The sequence below is a fragment of the Lampris incognitus genome, chromosome 9, assembly GCF_029633865.1.
Source record: "Lampris incognitus isolate fLamInc1 chromosome 9, fLamInc1.hap2, whole genome shotgun sequence".
Classification (NCBI taxonomy): domain Eukaryota; kingdom Metazoa; phylum Chordata; class Actinopteri; order Lampriformes; family Lampridae; genus Lampris; species Lampris incognitus.
Window position 1 is genome coordinate 44,040,564 of NC_079219.1, and position 23,115 is coordinate 44,063,678.

Here is a 23,115-nt window from a genome sequence, read left to right on the forward strand (position 1 = left end):
AAGCCAGCAATACTCTGCCACTGCCTCGTCCAGGAGGGACAGAGGATATGTAAAGCAATTTCAGGAACTGTTTCCCCAGTTACCTCCTACGCAGACCTGATCCGGTTGCTCCACAACAATTTCACTGGTAAGCAGTGGGCCCTTCAATGCCAATACCGCCTGAGGAAAAGAACCCTGCTGCCTGGTGAGTCGGTCACTAGCTAAATGACTAACCTGAGGGAGCTAGCGGGCCATTGCAGTTACAGTGAGCTGTGTGATAAAATAATCAGAGACCAGCTAATTTGTGGGACGTTGCGTGACAAGACGATGGAGAAACTGCTTTTGGAATCAGACAATTTGTCTCTTGAGGACGCTGTCAAAATAGTGCTCCAGGTCGAGTCAGCGCTTGACTGCGCCTCTATGTTAATTAGTAACCCGCTGCGCACGCAGTAGCCATCCCCTGCCCTCTCACAGCAGCTCCAGCCAGCGCACACAGAGCACGCTGGTCACATCCTCCTCCGCACATAGCGTGAATTCAGACAGTGACCTTCTCGTGCAGCAGACACACAGGCAACTTAACAGGCGGTGTTGTGGCAATTATGGGGCTAGCCCTCACAATACTGGGGCGCCTAACTGCCCGGCTCGGGGAGAGATGCAAGAACTGTAACAAATTAAACATTTTGCCAAAATGTGCCACTCAGCCCTTGCTAGTAACACTGTTCAGGCCAAGTCTCCAGCGAATCCACCTGACCACACTATGATTCGGCGTGTTTACAACTACCATGTTGCATTCAAATCATGCACTGTGCAGCTAGGGGTAGTAGGCTTACCTCTACTACTGGACACTGGTGCTGCAGTTTGATAAGCAACCTTAACACTTATAATAATTTTTTTGCTCATATGCCATTTAAACCACCCTCCACCGACCCATGTGGTTATGGCAGCTCTAAGATCACAGGATTAGGCACTCTCCAGCTCCCTGTACGTTACGGCACCACTCACCTGCCATCCTTCAGATTCCACATCTCCAAAAGGGGCACTAACATCCTAGGCCTTGACCTCTTCACTGGGTTGGGCTTCTCCCTGCATGACAACAATGGGGCAGCTATACTTCAGGTCGCTTCCACATGGCAGCAGAAATGGCCTGCACTCTGATGGATTGTGTTGTCTAAGAACTTTCACACACAAGCCCTTGATGAGGGATGATGTGAGCCCCGTCATCTGGCCCCTACGTCGGAGCCCTCTGGCATTGCGTGAGGGTGTCACAAAAGAGCTTCCGTCACTATTGGACAATGCCATCATTGAGTCGGTTGATGCCTCTCCCTGGATTTCTAACCTAGTCATAGCCAAAAATAAATCTGGGAGGATCTGGGTATGTGTGCATCTTCGCATGGTCAACAAGGCTATCATCCCAGATAAATATCCCTTGCCCACAGCTGAGGAGCTTACCACCCTATTCCAAGGTTCCACAGTTTTCACGAAGCTTGACCTACGGCAAGGATGTTTTCAGGGGCTTCTGCACCCTGACAGCAGGGATCTTACAGCACACTGCCATGTTCAGGTACACGCACATGCCTTTTGGTCTAAGCTCTGCCCCCAAGCTGCTCCCAAAAGGTCATGTCCACTATCCTCACCGGAATACCTGGGGTGGCAGTGTACCCGGATGACATAGTCGTCTATGGCATGGACCAACACACTCATGACAAATGTCTCCACAGAATGTTAAGCGCCCTGCTGTGCCACAATCTGACCCTGGACAGTGGAAAGTGCACCTTTTCAGCACCGCATGTCGAGTTCGTGGGGTTTCATGTCTCAGCTAGGGGTATTTCTCCCCTCATATCAAACATTGAGGCAATCCACCGCATCCTGGAGCCAGCGTCAGCCTCCCAGGTGGCCTCATTCTTAGGTATGACGGCCTATTACCTCCGTTTTTGCCTGGGTATTCCTAGACCACAGTGCCCCTCCACCAGCTCCTAAGGAAGGACGTGCCATGGACCTGGACAGCAGCATGTTCAGGAGCAGTCTGCAGGCTAAAGAACCAACTCACCACTGTACCTGTGCTGGCTCATTTTGTCCCGTCATGGCCTACTATGGTTACATGCGATGCCTCTGCTGGCGCAGTGGGGGCTGTACTCTCTCAGGAGCAGCACAGCGTCGAGAGGCCCGTGGCCTTCTCCTCCAGGGCCTTGACTCCCAAAGAGCAATGTTACTCAGTGGGTGAACAGCAGGCACTGGCTTGCCTCTGGGCATGTGAACGATGGCATCTTTACCTGTACAGACGTCAGTTCATGCTCCAAACCGACCACCAGGCACTCAGCATGCTGCTGTCGGCCTCAGGCTCAGGCCACAAGCCCTTGTGGCTACACAGGTGGGCCGACCACCTCAGACAGTACAACTACATGCCGAAGTTCACCCCGGGGAGGAAAGGATAACATGGTAGCAGACCTCCTCTCCCACTCTATTGATGCCCATGCTCTGACTGTTTCACCGGAGGACAGTGAAGCAGAGTTCATACAAATGTTGTACATGCCCCTCCAGCCAGTCATCACATTGGATGAGCTCAAACAAGCATTGCAATGGCACCCTATACTAGCAAAACTCTGCACATACATACATGTCGGATGGCCATAACAAGTGCCTGCCGAACTGGCACCTTATGCCAGAATCAAACACAAGCTCTCCTGCTGGGAAGATGTCTGTGTCTCTCAGGGAGTTTGCACTGTCGTCCCGAGCGTTTTATCCATGGCACACGAGGGTAACCAGGACATAGTGAAGCTCAAACAGCAATGCAGAGACTTGGTCTGGTGGCCAGGCATCAACCATGACATTGAAGCGCTGGTCAGGGATTTCTCTGCATGCCTCCTCAGCAGCAAAACTGGACCGCCAGCCACACCACCCTTACAACCTTTAGCATGGCCAGCCCGTCCGTCCCTGGGACCATGTCCAGTTGGACATCTGCGGCAAAGTACATGGGTGAGGGGTCCCTCATCATCAGTGGTTCTTGGTGGTGGTGTACGACCGCCATTCCAAGTGGCCGGAGGTTGTTCCTGTGGGAACAGTCACCACTAGGGCCATTATCGAGATCCTTGTGAGCTTGTTTGCAAGATGGGGTCTGCCCCTGTCTAATACCACAGACAATGGGCCGCAGCTAACCTCCACAGAATTATCTTCCTACCACCGCAGCAGAGGCATTAAGCACCTCCGCACTGCCTACTTTCACCCTTAGGCCAATGGAGAGGTAGAGTGTTTTAATCAGAATCTTAAGAATGGTATTAGAACACACCTGTTTCATGGGTGCTCGTTCCAGACTGCCCTGAATCAAACACTGGTGCACTATAGGGCCAGTCAGCATTCTACTACTAATATCTCTTCAGCATCCCTAATGTTGGGACGTGAGATGGAGCTCCCACTGGATAGGCTCAGGGCCCGGGGCATGGCAGCACACAGAGCTCGGTGGGCTCAAGCAAAACAGGCCGTGGCTAGGCACCAGAGGGAGATGAAGCAATGCTTCGACAATGCACGTAGGGCAATGAAGCCTCACATCCAGGTGTTGGACTGAGTGCGAACCTGTCAGCCCCAGCGAGTCAATAAAATTAGTACATTCTGGTCTCAGTCCCTGCAAGTCACACATAAACTGGGGGTTGCCACATTCAGACTGAGTGACGGTTCACGTTGGCATGCTTGTTGCCTCAGGAAAGTGCCTGCACCTCCTCCAATTTATATGCCTGAGTCTCCTCCACATTCCACTACAGTAACCGGCTGGTCTGAGTCATTGCTAGTAGATTCCGCACCCGACCTTCCACCTGAGCCTCAGGAGCCAGAAACCAGAACCGGTCGTCAAGGCTGAGGGTCGGTCTACAAGGGTACGGACTCGCCCTGCCCACCTTAAGGACTTTGAAACCTCTTTCCATACATACTAGGTCTCAGGTGTGTTAGCCTCTGGTTGAGTTGTAATAATTGAGCACTGTTTAGCTCCCAGTTGCATTATGCTAATTGAGCACTGTTCACATCTCTGTGTTATAGATTTATATAGGAGGGGGGAAATGTTGTGTATGTGAGTACCATGTTTTGGTGGTTTACAATAGTTGACAGCTTTACAGGAGTGTACGTTGGGAAGTAAAGAAATTTTATGTTGCATCGAATAGGCCGTTATTACTAATTAAATCATTGCTTTAATGTTTGAATGTGTGGACCTCCAGTTTTGTTGTCGGCTTACTGAATATAACAGCAGCCCGATTCAATTAGTGTACAGTCCTTTACAGATGATGATAACCAAGCACAACGAGTGGAGTCTTCCTCTCCCATCCCTGCGGCTCTCTACAAGATTGTTTAAATCAGCTTGGCTACAAGAGTTCGCCCGGTTACGCTATGACAAGGGGAAAATGTAGTGCACATTTTGTGCTCAAGTAGATCAAGAGATTGCTGGTAAAACAGAGTTCATTACCGGTTCGAGTCATTTTAAAAAGGAAACCGTGAAGAAGCATGGTGACAGTAAAAACATAAGAATGCCCAGGATTGTGTCATTGCTCGGTCAGCCCCTCGTGCCAACCCAATAGTGAAAGCAGTGCAATGTGCTAGTGATAACGTCGCAGAAAAAGAGATGAGGGAATTGAAAATAAAATTCAATGTAGCCTACATGATTGTAGTGGAAGAAATACCATTCACAAAGTTTAGATCTCAGATTCTATTGAAGAAGAAGAATGGCATAGGTGTGTCAAATACGTATGATAATGATACAGCATGTGCATAGTTTGTAGGTTGCATTGCAGATGAATTGAAAAGCAGTGTGCTGGATGAGGCTTTTAAGGCAAATTACATCTCTTTTATAATTGATTGTGGAACAGATGTCTCAGGAAAAAGACAATGTTATTGTATACTGTAGGCACTTATCTGATGAAACAGCTGTGACCCGTCTAGTAGGGTTGGCCAAACTTGATCACAGTCATGCAGAAGGAACCCTAAATACTATTAAGTCGCTGCTTAAAAATGCAGAGCCACCCAATCTAAACTGGTGGGTACACAAAATGAGTGCTTTTGGAGTGGATGGTGCAAGTGTTAACTGTTAATGCTTGCACCATCATGATCAACTCGTTATGAACGCCTGCTTGATAACAATCTGATTATTTAAATCAGCGGTGTTGGAGCAGGGAGAGATCTAAAACTTGCAGGACAAGTAGTCCTCCAGGAGAGGTTTGGAAAACGCTGGTGTAGACTATTGAAGGCATAGCCAACAAAGGCAGACAGTATGGGGGTAAAGAAAAGGCAGTGTGAGGCAGACCTTTAACAATGTAGCATATGACATCACTATATTTTGGCTCCTGAAAAAATTGGCTCCTAAATATTTTGGGTTTAGGAGCCTATGGCTCCTAGATTTTATTTTTATTTTTTTTGCCCGGAGCCCTGAATTGAGTTTGTAATGTATAGCAGCTGAATTAACTTAAGAGTAGGTGAGAAGTCTGTGAATCTTCTCATTCATCCAGGTCATGGTTATCCAAAGGAGTTGAATCAAGTGCAACTGGACTTGGTATATATCCGTGAAGACGTTTCGCCTCTCATCCAAGAGGCTACCTCAGTTCGTGCCTTTCTGACTAGACCAAGCTAGTCTGGCTGGCTGGTGATGAGACTCAGTATTTATCCTCTAGGAGTCGTTGTCAGAGCTATTGATATGCGTGGCTCTTTGTGATCAGATGTTTACCAACGCCCGTCGCTAACAGAGTCATGGATATGCGTGGCTCTTTTGTGTACCGATGTCATGGCCGTGCCCGTCATTATCGGAGCTATTGATATGCGTGGCTCTCCTGATGTACCGATGTCCAGCTGCGCCCGTCGCCATCGGAGCTATTGATTTGCATTTGTTTAGCAGCGACGGTCGTTGGGGGTGTTACTTTCGACTTCATTGTTCAGTGGTCATGAGAATCGTTGGAGCCGTTAGTGACCAACTGTTGTTCTTGGAGGCTAGGCTTCTTGAGTCTCCTGGGTAGAGATGAAAGGACGGCATTGTAAGTGGGAGATAGGTGGTGTCGCAGACCTCCTCCTCTGTTGAGGGATGGTTTTTCCAGTTTCGCATAGATGGCTTCCTTCACCCCTCTTTCAAACCATCTATCTTCTCTGTCCAAAATGTATACGTTGCTGTCCTCGAAGGAGTGTGTCTTCTCCTTTAGGTGTAGATAGACTGCTGAGTCTTGTCCTGAGGAGTTTGGCCTTCTGTGTTGGGCCATCCGTTTGTGTAGTGGTTATTTGGTTTCTCCTATGTATAGGTCAGTGCAATCCTCATTGCATTGTACAGCATACACCAGATTGCTTTTTCGGGTGTGTGGTACACAGTCTTTGGGATGAACCAATCTTTGTCGGAGTGTGTTGCTGGGTTTGAAGTATACCGGGATGTGGTGTTTGTTGAAAATTCTCCTGAGTTTCTCGGAGACCCCAGAAACATATGGGATGACTGTGCTATTCCTTCTGTTCCTTTTCTCCTCGTCGCTCACCTGGTTGGTCTTTTTGGAACGTGTTGCAGTTTTCACAAAGGTCCAACTGGGGTAGCCGCAGGTTTTTAAAGCTCCCCTCAGGTGTTTGTGTTCTTCTCGTTGGGCCTGAGTGCTGCTGGGCACATTGTCAGCTCTGTGGTGCAAAGTTCTGATGACGCTCAGTTTGTGTTCCAGCGGGTGGTGTGAGTTGAAAAGTAGATATTGGTCTGTGTGTGTAAGTTTCCTGTAAACCCCAATGTGGAGGCTCCTGTCTCCCCCAATGTGGACATCACAGTCCAAGAAGGGCAAACTGTTGTTCTTTACGTCTTCCCTTGTGAACTTAATGTTTTTGTCCACTGAGTTGATGTGTTTGGTAAATGCTTGCACCTCTTGTGTTTGGATTTTGACCCATGTGTCGTCAACATACCTGAACCAGTGGCTCAGAGGTGTTCCTCTGAAGGAGTTCAGGGCCCTGTGTTCTACCTCTTCCATATATAAGTTGGCCACAATGGGCGATACTGGTTAGCCCATTGCACAGCGGTGTTTCTGTCTGTAAAACTGGCCCCTGAATTGGAAATATATAGTGTTCAGGCAAAGGTCCAGTAGTTGACAAATCTGGTCTGGGCTGAGGTTGGTCCTATTGTGGAGAGTGTCGTCCTGTAGCAAATGTTGCCTCACAGTTTCCAAGGCCTCCATAGTTGGGATGCAGGTGAATAACGAGGTCACGTCGTAGGATACCATGGTTTCATCCGGTTCCAGTTTTACGCCTTGGACCTTGTCCACGAAGTCAATGGAGTTTTGGCTATGGTGAGGTGTTTCGCCCACTAAAGGGGTCAAGATGTTGGCTATACGTTTGCCAATGTTGTACGTGATCGAGTTTATGCTGCTGACGATGGGCCTGAGTGGGGTTCCATCTTTATGGATCTTAGGGAGTCCATATGTGCATGGAAAGTTATCTTGTGGTTAGAGACAGTGGTATTGTATCCGATCAATGGTTCCTCCTTTCTGTGGTTTCTGTAGGTACATTATTATTCTCCTCTTGTAACCACTAGTAGGATCACGTCTCAGAGGTTCATAGGTGTCGGTGTCGCTGAGTAATGACGTGATCTTGGCGTGGTAGTCTGTTGTGTTGTGTAGGTGAGAAGGGGTAGTCTGTTGTGTTGTGTAGGTGAGAAGGGGTAGGAAAAAAATAAGTGTATCCTTCCTCCTACTCCTTTTTCAACATGTAATAAATCTGATGTATATGGATATTTGTTCACTGAGTTTGATGTGTGGATTTGTTTATCACTTCAGATTATTGGCAATGTATTATCTGTATGATATATCCTGCTTATTTACATGTTTGAAATAAATCATTCATTCATTCATTCAAAATGTCTTGCAGTTATTTACCATGTCTACGTTTGGTTAGGATTCTCCTTTAACAGGAAGTGCTCTCACTTTTGGTCAACGGTTACCAGTTAACAGAAATTACGTATCAGGCACAGGGAAGCCAGAATCTGATGTGTTAATATGATGATGTAGGAAGGCAGGAAGTTCAGTGTGGTGTTCAGCGCTGCAGACAGGATATGCACTGGGTGGGTACAGTCAAGCAGGAAAGGAAAAAGAAGAAACAGGTTGTAAAGGTTAGGAAAGACAGCAGATACTAATATAGATATGACAGGTGGACGTGTTTCAGTGTACATCTACTGTCTGGGTGTCACACTAGCTTAGAGAGTAGTATAATATGCTAATTATTCATGCTTCTGTATTACACTAAATTGGATATGTTTGGCTCTGTGTAAATAGGTGTTTTAAGTATAAAATTGTATTCTTTGTTTTTGTTTTTTGTTTGTTTTTGTTTTTGTTTTTTTAAATTAGAGCACAAAACAGCCCATATACAAAGCAGACATAAACAAAAAATGAGGATTTTAATATCAGTTGGGCTTGAATGGAAACAAATGATTTGATGTCACTGGTGTGTGGTTATGAATGAGTAACAGTGGCTTCATGTACACTCACTGAGCACTTTATTAGGAACCCTGTATCTATAGTAGGTAGTGCCCACTTTGCTCTCAAAACAGCCTCAATTCTCTGTGGCATGACTTCACAAGATGTTGGAAACATCCTTTTGAGATTCTGGCCCATGTTGACAGGATTACATTGTTGCAATTTCTGCAGATTTGTCAGCTGCACATTCACGCTACAAATCTCCAGTTCTACCACATCCCAAAGGTATTCCACTGGATTCAGATTTAGTGTAATACAGAAGCATGGATAATGTATTCAGTAAGCCGACAACAAAACTGGTGGTCCACACATTCAGGCATTCAGGCGATGATTTAATTAGTAATAATGGCCCCAAATTTCCCAATTGCATCTCTGCTCTTCGCAAATGATGTGGTTTTGTTGGCTTCATCAGAATGTGACCTCCAGCGCGCACTGAGGCAGTTTGCAGCTGAATGTGAAATGGCTGGGATGAGAGTCAGCACCTCCAACTCTGAGGTCATGGTTCTCTACTGGAAAATGATGGATTGCTCCCTCCGGGCTGGGGATGAGTTGTTGCCTCAAGTGAAGGAGTTCAAGTATCTCGGGATCTTGTTCATGGGTGAGGGTAGGATGGAGCGGGAGATCGACAGGCGGATTGGTGCACAGTCAGCAGTAATGTGGACGTTGTGGTGAAGAGGGAGCTGAGCCGGAAGGCAAAGCTCTCAATTTACCAGTCAGTCTTCGTTCCAGCCCTCACCTATGGTCATGAGTTTTGGGTAGTGACCGAAAGGGTGAGATCGCAGATACAAGCAGCTGAAAAGAGTTTCCTCCGTAGGGTGCCTGGGCTCAGCCTTAGAGATAGGGTGAGGAGCTCGGCCATCTGGAGGGAGCTTGGAATAGAACTGCTGCTTCTTCGTGTCAAAAGGAGCCAGTTGAGGTGGTTCTCGCATCTAATTAGGGTGCCTCCTGGGCGCCTTCCTTTAGAGGTTTTCCAGGCACGTCCAACTGGAAGGACGTGGTAGACCCATAACTCGCTGGAGGGACTACATGTCCAATCTGGCCAGGGAATGCCTTGGGATCCCGCAGGAAGAGCTGGAGGACATTGCTGGGGAGAGGGATATTTGGAGTGCCCTACTTAGCTTGCTGCCACCATGACCTGACCCCGGAGAAGCAGCTGATGATAAATGAATGAATGAATGGCCCTAAAGTGTGCCCAGAAAGCATTCTCCACACCATTACACCAGCGACACCAGTCTGGACTATTGACACAACACAGGTTGGGTCCCTGGTTTCATGCTGTTGGCGCCAAATTCTGACCCTCCCATCTGTGTGCCTCAGCAGAAATCGAGAATCATAAGACCAGGGTACATTTTTCCAGTCTTCAACTGTCCAGTTTTGGTGAGCCTGTTCCTGGCTGACAGAAGTGGGGCCCAAGGTGGTCTTCTGCTGTTGTATCCCATCCGTCTCAAGGTTTGGTGTGTTGTGCATCTGAGATGCTTTTCTGTTCATCACAGTTGTACAGAGTGGTTATCTGATTTACCATAGCCTTTCTGTCAGCTCGAACCAGTCTGGTCATTCTCCATTGACCTCTAATCAACAAGGTGTTTCCATCTGCAGAACTGCCTCTCATTTGATTTTTTTGTTTTGTTTTGTTTTTTGCTTGTTTGTTTGTTTTTCACACCATTCTGAGTAAACTCTAGAGACTGTTTAGCCTGTCCCAGGAGATCACCAGTTACATGAATACTCAAACCAGTCCGTCTGGCACCAACAATCATGTAACTGTCGAAATAACTGAGATTACATTTTTTTCCCCCATTTTGATGGTTTATGTGAACATTAACAGAAGCTCCTGACCCGTATTGGCATGATGTAATGCATTGCACTGCTGCCACATGATTGGCTGATTAGATAAGTGCATGAATAAATAGGTATACGGTGTTCCTAATAAAGGGCTCAGTGAGTATATATTGTCATCAGTGCCATACAGCAACCATTTATTTCAGGAATAGCAATTGATAATAGCTTGCTGTATTTTAAAAAAAGAACTTATCTTACATTTTACGATACCCTGAAAATGGCTCTGTTTTGGTCCAAGGCCATGTGATGATGTGATGATAAAAAAAACACACACATTTGTGGATCTATCCGTAAACCTATTGGCTGAAGATCATCATCCTGTCTGAACCATTGTTCATTTGACTTCACTGCACCGTTTCCCTTTCAGGTTTTCTATTGTCTGTTATAATGAAAAAAGAAACAGACTGCTTTCTGTTTTTAAAGAAAATTAAAGCAAATGCATGACAAAGATAATAATAAACTCAGAAACCATTTGCCAAGGAACAGACATATCAACAATATGTTTTTTTTTTTAGATGTCAGGATAACATTACTGTTTTCTTTCCTTAGGTCAGCAGGGACCTTCAAAGATACAGCCCTGAGATCTCTAAGGTAACTGCATCTCTCTTGCACACACGTACATGTGTTTAACTCAGGTACATGCATTACCATGTTAAGCTATTCTTAACCTTAGGGTATACACCTGTCAGCCAAAACATAATATTGTGTAGGTCCTTCTCATGCCACCAAAACTTCTCTGACCTGTTGAGGCATGGACTCCACAAGACCTCTGAAGGTGTCCTCTGGTATCTGGCACCAAAACGTTAACAGCAGATCCTCTAAGTCCTGTAAGTTGCAAGGTGGGGCCTCCATGGATTGGACTTGTTTTTGCAGCACATCCCACAGATGCTTGATCGGATTGGGATCTGGGGAATTTGGAGGCCAAAGCAATACCTTGAACTCTTTGTCATGTTCCTCAAACCATTCCTGAACAATGTTTACAGTGTGGCAGAAGTTCAAAACATTACCTTTGCTGCTTCATCTCTCAGCCATCCGTAGTACCACCAATGTGGCAAAAAGTGCCTCAAAATGGCTGCGGCTTGGGTGACCGGGTGGTGTGGTGGTCTATTCCATTGCCTACCAACACGGGGATCGCTGATTCAAATCCCCGTGTTACCTCTGGCTTGGTCGGGTGTCCCTACCGACACAATTGATTGTGTCTGGGTGGGAAGCCAGATGTGGGTATGTGTCCTGGTCACTGCATTGGCGCCTCCTCTAGTCAGTTGGGGCGCCTGTTTGGGGAGGAGGGAAAGGGAGTGGGGGGGAATAGCGTAATCCTCCCATGTGCTACGTCCCCCTGGTGAAACTCCTCACTGTCAGGTGAAAAGAAGCGGCTGGCGACTCCACATGTATTAGAGGAGGCATGTGGTAGTTTGCGGCCCTCCCCAGATTGGCAGAGGGGGTGGAGCAGAGACCGGGACAGCTTGGAAGAGTGAGGTAATTGGCAAGATACAATTGGGGAGAAAAAAAGGGGGGGATCCATTAAAAAAAATGGCTGCGGCTTAAAAGAGGAGAGCCATGGAAGTCATAATTAGCTAGTCATCTGGACACAAGCCGGGGTCTGATCAGCCCCGGCTAGGTCATTTGGAGGAGGGTGTATGATGTTGAAATACCCGAACACCCGAGGATTCCATTAACATCAATGAAGATGTGTCCAAGGGCATCAGTAGATGTATGTACATAGGCAAGTCGTTTTAATATTTTGGCTGATCGCTGTATATCTTAAATGAGATGTTCAATCAGATCATAATTTCGGCTGTAAAAAGATATCAGTCACTGCAGGAGCATCATTTATAATTTTATGGTATAGCGTGTCGGGGTGTTAAACCTCAATGAATGCGTGCATTTGGAAGAGTGAGGCAATTCATGTTTTAAAATTTATTATTAGTTCACTTTGTCATATTCATATAAAAGTACCATGTGCCTTCCAGTGCAATGTAATGCATATGCCTTAGGGTGTAGGGGTAGTGTAGCGGTCTATTCTGTTGCTTACTGTACTGATGTGTCGTAGGTTAGTTTACATTATTACGACAGTGACCCCCAGAGGGGTTACCATAAACTGATTTAATAATTAAATAATAATTTGGTGGTTTGGGGCTCTACAATACAGGAGCACAATCAAAGACTTGAACAGTTGCTGCAATGAGTACAGCAACATGGTCTTAAACTCAATAGGCAAACGTGTCAGTTTGGTGTGAGGGAACTGACATTTCTTGATGATAAGTTATTTCCAAGGGGTATTCAGCCTGATGAGCAAAAGTTAAGACAATCAAAGCCATGCCAACACCAACTGACAAAAAAGGCCTTCAGCGGGTGCTTGGAATGGTAAACTATCTTGGGAAGTTTATCCCTAACTTAGCAGGCAGAACAACACACTTGCAAAAGCTCCTTCAGGCCAAGACTGACTTTGAGTGGACAGCTGCCCATATCGCAGAATGGGGGGACATTAAAGGTGTTTTAGCTCAGCAGCCTGTGCTGACATTTTTTCAAGCTGACAAGCCAACTAAAGTGTCAACTGATGCATTGAAAGACGGCATTGCTGCCGTATTGTTGCAACAGCATGAAGGTTCCTGGAAGCCAGTTGCTTATGCATCACGCTCTATGACAAAGGCAGAGTGTCGTTATGCACAAATTGAAAAAGAGTGCCTTGGACTGATTTTTGGCTGTGAGACATTTCATGGATACATATATGGACTTACTAAAGTAATTCTTGAGACAGACCATAAGCCCTTGATAGCCATTGCCCAAAAAAGCTTGAATGACATGTCCGCTTGCATCCAGCAATTGATGAAGAAGCTACAAAGGTATCATGCTGTCCTTACCTATGTATCAGGGCCTTGTTTGTTGATTGCTGATGCGCTCTCTCGTGCCACTCCAGCTGTGTCTCAGGTGTGCTGTAGCAGCACTGAGGTGGATGTTGCCCTGCATGTTCACATGGTGAAGGACACACTCCCTGCTTCTGATCAACAGCTCAGGAAAATAGCAGAAGAGACTTCCAAAGACTCGATTCTCTCCAAAGTAATTGAAAACGTGGAGCATGGCTGGCAAAGGGGCTCGTGCAAGCAGTATCACCCACTCAGGTCTGAGCTCTCATTGGTGGATGGTTTGATACTCAAAGGCAATAGCATTGTGATTCCTACCTCAATGCGTAAAGAGATGCTGACCATGGTGCACGAGGGGCATCTAGGGGCAGAGAAGTGTAAACGCAGGGCACGAGAGGCTATCTATGGGCCAAACATGAATGACGACATTGACACAATGGTTGGCAACTGTGTCAAATGCCTTCAGTTTCATTACAAGCAAACCAAAGAGCCAATGATTGGGTCTGAGATCCCCTCAAAACCATGGGAGAAGGTTGGGGTTGATCTCTTCTACTGCAATGGAAAGGAATATTTGTTAGCCACTGACTACCTCTCAGATTACCCAGAAATAGCTCTACTATCAATGACTTCAGCACAAAGTGTCATAGTTCATCTGAAGTCAGTTTTTGCTAGACACGGCATTCCTCAAGAGGTGGTTACAGACAATGGCCCACAGTTTTCTTGTCATGAATTTAAGCAGTTTGCAAAACATTATGGTTTTAGCCATACAACGTCCAGTCCGCTGTACCCACAAGCAAATGGGAAGGCTGAAAAGGGGGTCCAGATCATAAAAAGACTCCTGAAGAAGTGTGCACAGAGTGATATAGATCCATACCTGGCCCTCTTAGCTTACAGATTATCACCTCTCGAAAATGGCTATTCTCCGGCTGAGATCCTTATGGGACGGAAGACGAAGCACACTAGACTTCCAAAGCTGGACACTAACAACTGTGAGGAGAAGGTCCAGGCTCACATAAGGAGCCTAAAACACAAACAAAAACTCAGCTATGACAAGGGATCCAAGCCTTTACCAGAACTGGTGACGCATGATGCAGAATTTCTTAATGACTCCCAAGTTAGAGGCTCTGTCTCCAGGTCATCAGGAACAGTCACTTGCCTCCTCTCCTGTGGCATTGTGGGGGCCTGAATTGGAGCCTTTAGCCTTGCGGCGGTCTAAGCAGACTGTCAGGCCTCCTGAGCAGCTTGACTTGTAGATGTGTTTTACAGGCAATGCCTTTGTGTTATAAGGACTTTGGGGTGCCCAGGACGTTGGGGGGGGGGGGGGGGGCTATGGACTTTTGTTACAAAAATACAAACAAAAAAAAGAGAGAGAGAGACTGGGATGTATAGTGTTTTTTTATGATTACAAAAAAAAGTTAACCTGTTAATTATGTCATCAATGTTTACATCTGAAAAATGAATCTGAAAACTGAATGTTTTGAAGGAAGGGGGATGCACTGATGTGTCGTAGGTTAGTTTACATTATTACGACAGTGACCCCCAGAGGGGTTACCATAAACTGATTTACGGCAGTGGTTAGTGGAGCGTGAATAAAACATGTTAAATGGCTCTTCTGCGTTGAATCATTTATGGTTATTTTAGCCAACCAATACACCTACCAACACGGGGATCACCAGTTCGAACCCCCATGTTGCCTCCGGCTTGGTTGGGCGTCCCTACAGTCACAATTGGCTGTGTCTGCGGGTGGTAAGCCGGATGTGGGTATGTGTCCTGGTCGCTGCACTAGCGCCTCCTCTGGTCGGTTGGGGTGCCTGTTGCTGTGCCTGGCTGGGGGGAATAGCGTAATCCTCCCACGCACTACGTCCCCTTGATGAAACTCCTCACTGTCAGGTGAAAAGAAGCGGCTGGCGACTCCACATGTATTGGAGGAGGCATGTGGTAGTCTGCAGCCCTCCCCGGATCAGCAGAGGGGGTGGAGCAACGACTGGGAAGGCTCGGAAGAATGGGGTAGTTGGACGGATACAATTGGGGAGAAAAAGGAGGGAAATCCCCCCCCCCCCAAAAAAAGATTTGCATATGCATTGGCTCTCTCAGCCCTTAAAACTATATATAAGTAAATAATAAGAAATAAGAAATTGGCAGTTCCACAAAATAATACATCAATAAAAGTTATCTAAGGAGCCTACTGTTAATTATTCTGATCGCCTGGTGGTGAAAACTGTCTTTGAGTTGGCTGGTTTTAGCTCTGATGTTCTGTAAGCATTGTCCTGAGGAAAGGAATGAGAACAGACCATTTGCTGGGTGGCTGGTGTCCTCCATGATACTTAGAGCCTTCCTTTTGCAACAAGTGGTGTAAATGTCCTGATGCTGTGGAAGTGCTGTTCCTATGATTTTGAAGCCGTTTTTGCTATCCTTTTCAGTTGTTCAGTCCTGTTCAGTCAGGATGCCAAACCACACCAGTATGCTTCCAGTGTGGATGGTAATGTTAGTCTGATAGAAATTGACCCGGGTTTTGTGGACATTCTGAATTAATTAAGTCAAGTCAAGTCAAGTTTATTTATATATCACATTTAAAATAACCACTGTTGAACCAAAGTGCTGCACATGCTTAAAATACAATATAAGTGACACATATGAATATAAAAATATATGTAAAGAAAACATAATAAATTAAAGAATATAAAATATAAACAATAAAACAAGTGTAAAAGTATATTTGCACAATAAAATCACAGTGTCAGGCTCAACTTGAATTGAATGCCAGCAAGAAGAGGTAGGTCTTTAACAAAGATTTACAAGTCTCTAGGGTCTGAACAGATCTTATGTGTACTGGTAGATTGTTCCAGATATCAGGGGCAGCCACTGCAAAGGTTCTGTCGCCCCTGTTCTTAAGCCTGGATCTCGGAACATGTAAGAGCACCTGATTTATCGACCTGAGTGCTCTGACTGGTGTATGATGATCTATTCACTCAGATAATTAAGACATCTCAGAAATTATGGTCTCTGTTGCACCTACTTAATGACACAACTGGTGAAAGCCCATGAGAGGGAGTCTGAGATCTGAATCCTAAAAATCTGAAGTTCTTCACAATTTCAACTGGGACATTGCTGATGTAAACAATTTTGGACTTCCTAAAATCAACAATTATCTCCTTTTTTTCTCAACATTTAAGGAGGTTGTTATCTTGACACAATATCGATACATCCCTCACCTCCCTCCTATGTAGGTATTTGTAAGTGCTCTGATTAAGCTTTAGGAAACTACATTCCTAAGAATGACCAATTCTCACTAGGTGGGTTATAAGCCGTGAGGTAATTTGAAGGTACGTATGTGGAGTTCAACTATAACCGTTGCTTCAGTCCCATTAATGTCATATCACATAAGTACGCAGGAGTCGATGCTTTCTCAAGAGTAATTTAATTTGTCTCCTGAAAGTTCTTTGTGATTCTCCATCCCGCACACGTTGACGAAGCTCCTCAATCCTCTCTTTTTCCTTGAGAAAAGCATCATTGTCTTGTGAGGGTTCCTGGGGGTGCCTTGACAGCCCATCTGCATCTTGATTTGTATTACCATGCTGGTAGTTTATTTCAAAGCGGTACATTGACAGAGCTGCTAGCCAGCAGAGGCCAGTGGTATTGAGTTTTGCTGAGGTCAACACGTAGGTGAGAGGATTATTGTCAGTAAGAACTGTGAATTCTGTACCATACATGAAACTTCTCACACACGGCCCAATTCAGTGCTAATTATTCAAGCTTATGCGTCAGGTAGTTTTCGATAATTCTCACATAGTCTGATCTTCCCGTTTTTCTTTTTTACCACTACTATAGGGAAGCAAATGGGCTCTCCGATTCCCTTATGATCCCTGCCTCCAGTAGCTCTCGAAGATGCTGCTTAACAGCTTCTCTATCACATGGGTGAATCAGCTGGGGCCTCTCCTTGAAGGGGGTTTCATCCTGAAGCCGTATGGTCTCTGTTATACCTTGGGTGTTTGACTGCAGAAGTGCGACCATAGGTTAAGTCATCAACTGTGAACACCTCCAGTACAGTATTCAACTTGTCTGTGATGCATTTCTTCCACTCTGCTGGAATAGGAGAACTTTCCAGGCTGCATGATACTTTGTCACCCAAGGGGTTAACTGTATCCACTGTCTGGAGGCCACAGGTTATAGGAGTGTCATTAGGTTTCGCAGGCATCACACACTGAGCCTTCATCATCTCCACTATCACACGGTTTAGGTGCAGTGTGATGTTGTGTGAGCTCATATTGCAAAGAAAGACAGGGACTTTGCTGAAGGACTGATAGGGGTTGTCCAGTAGTGTTGGTACCAGGAAGATACCACCTGGCAGAAGGGAAGTTGTAGGGGGCTCTATTGCATATGACTTGAGAGGTGTGGATGTCTTTACCTTAACACCTCCTGGAACACACATTCTTTGTCCGGCTGGAATGACAGCTGGGTGATGTCCAAGCAACTTCACTGGCCTTGCTTCCTTTTCTTCACTGTGAGTCTGAGCAACATACTGGAATAGCATGAGAAACTCGGCACTGAGTTCACCCCCTTGTAGGAATTTCAGCCCTTCTCGTTTAACTCTGTTCTGGTACAATCTGTCAAGTACATTGGTCCCAACCAGTAAGGGAATTTCACTGTAAAAGTCACAGTCAGATACAATGAGAACCAGGGAAGAAATGTTCTCTTCTATGCCAGAAACACTCGTGCTCAAAATCTCAAGTAGTGCGTTAATAGGTTCCACAGGGAAGGATGAGAGATGGTCTGAGTAAAAGGTCTCTGAGACCATGGTAACCTGCGACCCAGTGTCTAAAATATATTTACACTGGTTGCCTTTGACAAGAACTGCTGTGGTGCAACATGGCCCTACAAGACCATGGGGTAAGGGTCTACAGTCGAGAGGTGAGCCGCTCTGGGCATATTGTTTGGCCTTCCCTACATTTGCTTTCAAGTGCACCAGTCAGAGCACTCAGGTCAACAAACCAGATGCTCTTACATGTTCCGAGATCCAGGCTTAAGAATAGGGGTGACAGAGCCTTTACAGTGGCTGCCCCTGATCTCTGGAACAATTTACCAGTACACATAAGATCTGCTCAGACCCTAGAGACTTTGAAATCTTTGTTAACGACGTACCTCTTCTCACTGGCATTCAATTCAAGTTGAGCTTGACACTGATTTCATTGTGCAAATATATTTTTACTCTTACAGTTTATTGTTTACATTTTATTTTCTTTATTTCAGTATGTTTCTTTACATATATTTTTATATTCATATGTGTCACTTATATTGTATTTTAAGCTTGTGCAGCATTTTGGTTCAACTGTGGTTGTTTTAAATGTGCTATATAAATAAACTTGACTTGACTTGCTTTCAGGTCCCCTGACATGGGACTGAATAAAGGAGGTACACGGTTCCTGAATGTCCCACAGCAGGAGCCAATGAGGGTTTAAAGAGGACTCGGGCCAGCCCTGATGCTGCATTGGTCGTGTCTTTCTCTGATCTCAGGCTTCTTCTGGCGTACAGCAGTAGGGTTTGGTTCATTCAAACATAGGGCGGCAATGTGACCATCTTCCCCACATTTAAAACAGAATCAGGCTCGGGGAAAGTTGGAAGTGTTCATGTTCATCCTGCGGTTTGTCACATTTCATACCATACATTTCCCCCTAATGGCATTTTCACTGAGGTTCTCTACATGATATGGTTCATTGGGCCTCGATGCTGGCTTGTAGGAGGCAAGCTGTTTCTTTAGGCCAGCCACTTCCTGGGCGAGCTTCTGAGTTTCAGACTCTTTTTGGCTGCCTTCAGGCTTAATGGCTTCAGTTTCATCGGACTCCTCCTCACAGTGGGGCAGGCTATAGACTGTGTGCATGTGAGACAGCTTTGGCGCTTCCAAGGTGCGTCTTCATTCTGTTAAGTTCTTTCAACTGTCTGTCTTCCTGCTTTCTGAGGAGTAGCAACAGCTCAGGGAAAGATGGGGGGTAAGTCATCTTGTGCTCAAGCTGGAGTACGATGATCATCATCTGATCCCAGCAACCCCGACAGAATTGTCTGATAAGCTGCTTGTGTGAACCTTCAGTGGAAACTCCTCCCCCGGTGATAGCTTTGTCGAGCATCAGGTATAGATGGTTCAAGCAATCAGAGAGTTTCTCCCCAGTGTTTTGATTTGCACCCAGGAATGCTGCATACAGCTCTTCTCCATCGCCACTGCACCAAAAGCTGCATCACGTTGGGTGAGGTACAGTGTGGGCGGGGCGTCGATGCCAAGGCTTTTGACCAGGTCACTAGCTGGGCTCAATAAGCTCTCTTAAAATCTTTTTGACCTTCTGGGTATCTGGGCTGGAAGGGTCACTCAATAACAGTTCTACTTGAGTGCGCCATGTCTCATAATCAGCTTCTGCATTTGACTTTGTCGTTCTTCCCGAGAAGGTGCAGATTTTGCTGACATGCGAGGACTGAGATTCTGTTTTTATTACATGCTCGACAACTGCTCTCTGAACACGGGGGGGGGGGGTTGATGAGGCTCTCATCTAGACATGACAGTCTCTGCGGCGACTTAGGCAGATTGTCATCTATGTCTTCATCACTTGCCGTATCACCACTCATCTGAAGGTTGGAAAGCTGAGTTGGGAGCATCTGGATCAGACAGTTCTTGCTTAGGCCTGCTATAGCTGCAGCAAACTTTAGTTCCTTAGGTTTCTGAGCTATATCTTCTTGTATGGCAGTGACGTGCCAGGTTGCATCAGAGTCATCAGGGCTAAGTGCTGTGCCAAATAAGTCTGGATCTATACGAGCTATTGATCTTTCATCTCTGTACTGGATCAGATCCCTCCCATTAGGTTTACCTAATTCACTCATGCATTTCACTGTCACCATGTACCTTAAAATGTCAGTGATATCATCATCTGAATACTTTTCATCAATACCAGAGACAATGCATATCATATACATATCATAACGGTTACAATATTAGGTTCTTTAGCATGCACAATATTTTAACAATGAATATATTAAAAAAAAGTTAATTCTTCTGATCAGAGAATATAACCAGTCTCCTGGCTGGCTCGCCACTTTATGTAACCCGCTATATTTTAGGATTCGTAATATCCAATTGCAGTGGTATATCAGTTCCTTTTATAAAGAGATTTTCTGGTACTCTTTAGGCACTCTGATTTAAGGAATAACATGCAGACGGTGAGGCACTTTTGACCTTTTATATAGTTATAAACTTGAACTTGTACACAACAATAATAACAACCCTGGACCCAAAAGAGGTCCACCAGGAGAAACATTTTTAAATAAAATGGGTACCCAACAAGTCCTTTTTGAGTGCACTCAGCTCAATAAAAGGTGTTCTGTTCCTACCACTGCCGCTAGGGCCAAACGTTCTTGAGTAGGGGGAATGATCACAACAGGCTGTTGTTGTTGTTGCTTCAGCATGGATTCGTGCTCTCTCAGAACGGGGTGTACAAAAAAACAAACAAAAAAAACCCAGTCAAGATTCTTCCTCTCTCATACAAAGTGGTGAGTGGTTTCCTCTTCCGGTGTTCACCTCCAATGCGAAATCCTCTTCTTCTATCAAGTATCGTCAAATCCTCTATTTCTTTCATGACGTCCTTTTCTTCATTTCTTTGTTCAAGTTTCTATGTTCACATGTCAAGTCTTAATGTTCACTTTTTCTAATAATTTTTTTCTTCTGTCTAATCTCCTGGCTCCGCTCTGTTACACATCCAGCGGATAACAGTAGACCTCCCGCGCTTTGCGCTGATTTTGTCGCGCTGTGATGACGCTACTGCCCGTCGCATGCTTTTCTCTTTTAGGGAGTGTCAACAAGACATGATCTCCAGTGAACCGTCTCAGTTAGGGGCTGTCAGGAAATATACTGGGATCATGAAATAGCATGGGCTACATATGTAACATTCCTGTTACCCATTACAGTTTGCCTACTGTTCCAACAGATCTGTAGATGACAGTATCTCAATTGCTCTGCATACTGCTTTTGTACACTTTGAAAAGAAAAACATCTTTGTTAGAATGTTGTTTATTGATTACAACTCTGCGTTTAATACACTTGTGCCATCCTAACTAGTGTTCAGAATCAGAAACACTTTATTTGTCATTTCATTTCATGCACTTGTGCACATGAAATGAAACGAAACATTGTTTCCCCCAGCCCACAGCAGTGTAACACAAAGAAAAAAAACATATCCAAAAACTACAAGAACTACAAGAACCCATATATCCAAATCAACACATATATCTAAACTAAACAAAAAAAAAAACACTCCAGGAGAACTAACGCCAGCCAGGATGACTGTCAGAACTGCCGGTCTGCATGGGCAAGCAGTTAGCTTAACCTGCCCCTCTTCTGTACCCTGTCAGACCGCCCTCGGTGTTTCCTCTTCGGGCGCAGCTCCGTTCAATGCCGTGGTCATTGGGCCCACAGGATGTAGCAGTCCAAGCTTCCTCAGCCAATCCAACACTCTCTCTCCCAGCCAAACACCTTTTACATACCTCCCCACACTCCAAACGACAACACTAAAAACACAGTCAAGTCTAGGCGAGGCCACCGCCAGACCATCCTCAGTGTTATCAGAACTGTTGGGCTGCATGGGCTAGCAATTAGCTTAGCCTGCCTTGCTTCCGGGATCCTGTCAGACCGCCCTCAGTGTTACCTCTTTGGGTACAGCTCCAGGCATGGCCGTGGTCCCTGGGCCCACAGGACGCAGCGGACTAAGCTCTCTCAGCCGATCTAGTGCAAGCTCTCCCAGCCATTAATCGAAGACAAACTTAGATGCAGACGTGGACAAAGACACTGCATGGACGGTACTGGGTGAGGCTGCCACAAATGTGAATTTGCGCCACCATCTTCCCACACTGGAAGCGGAACTGGAAGTTGAGACTGTAATTGGCTATTTGATTTCATGACAGGCAGGCCCCAGACTGTGAGAATAGGAAAAATATATTCATCTACATTAGTTCTTAGGGCTGCTGTCTCAGTCTCCTATATTACAGTCTGTTTACACACGAGTTGTTGCCAAATATGACAGCAGCATCATTACATTCTCAGATGACACCACAGTAATTGGACTAATAAGCGACAGTGATGAGAGAGCCTATAGGAGGGAAGGAGAAGATTTAACATATGCTACCATGATAACAACTTCTTTGTAAATAAGAAAAAATAAATACCAAATCTTACTTTATTCAGACACAAAGGTAGGTCCATGTTAAAGACAACAACAAAGAAATACAATACAAGACAAGAACACAAATATATAGCTAAAAACAGCAGCTCACAAGTCCACAATGGTAAAAAGCTATACAGACATTTGTGCCAATGTTTCCAGAAACAAGAGGAGTACCTGGTGTCACTTTGTGTAGGCTCTGTTAACAGCATTATAATTACGTTCTTAGAATCAATTAATCGACACAAATTAGTACATAAAATTCCTCAACACAGCATGAAAAGTGGGAACATTACTAGTCACAAACACATGACTTGCACTTGTCCATCTTGGAAGCTTGAGCAAGATTCTAAATGCATTATATGCTGCCTGCAGCTTTTTCATTTTTGCTTGGCTATAATTGCACCAGAAGTGGGCTGTATAGAGTGGAGTACAGTAGACCCTAAAAAGAGCAGTTTTAACCTCATCTGTACACATATGAAATTTGCGTGCCAGCATATTGGCTTGTGCGTACAGTTTGCAACACTGGCGCTGCACGTCATCGTTGTCACATAGATCATTCCTAATGATGTGAACCAGATATCTTACTTTGTTTACCACATTTAGTGCTTGGTCTGCCCAAAAGCATGAGGGAAAATTTTGCTTCTTATCCTCCTTGGTTTTAGCAATCATGACAACACTCTTTTTAGAGTTAAATTTAATGTCATGCTGCACACCATAACTTGAGCAGACTCTGAGCAGTTGCTGTAGGCCAGCACTATAAGGGGACAGTATAACTAAGTCATCAGCGTACATACA

The 23,115-nt window shown here is 45.3% G+C and overlaps 1 protein-coding gene across 5 annotated transcripts in view; it reads left to right on the plus strand.

The window, feature by feature from the left end:
- The window catches only part of rbfa (ribosome binding factor A), a 207,214-nt gene that overhangs the window by 83,850 nt on the left and 100,249 nt on the right, over positions 1–23,115 (plus strand). For all 5 annotated transcript variants that reach the window (XM_056285982.1, XM_056285983.1, XM_056285981.1 and 2 more), the window contains exon 4: positions 10,815–10,856. In XM_056285982.1, the coding sequence (XP_056141957.1) occupies positions 10,815–10,856 (42 nt within the window). The remainder of the gene's footprint in view (positions 1–10,814; positions 10,857–23,115) is intronic.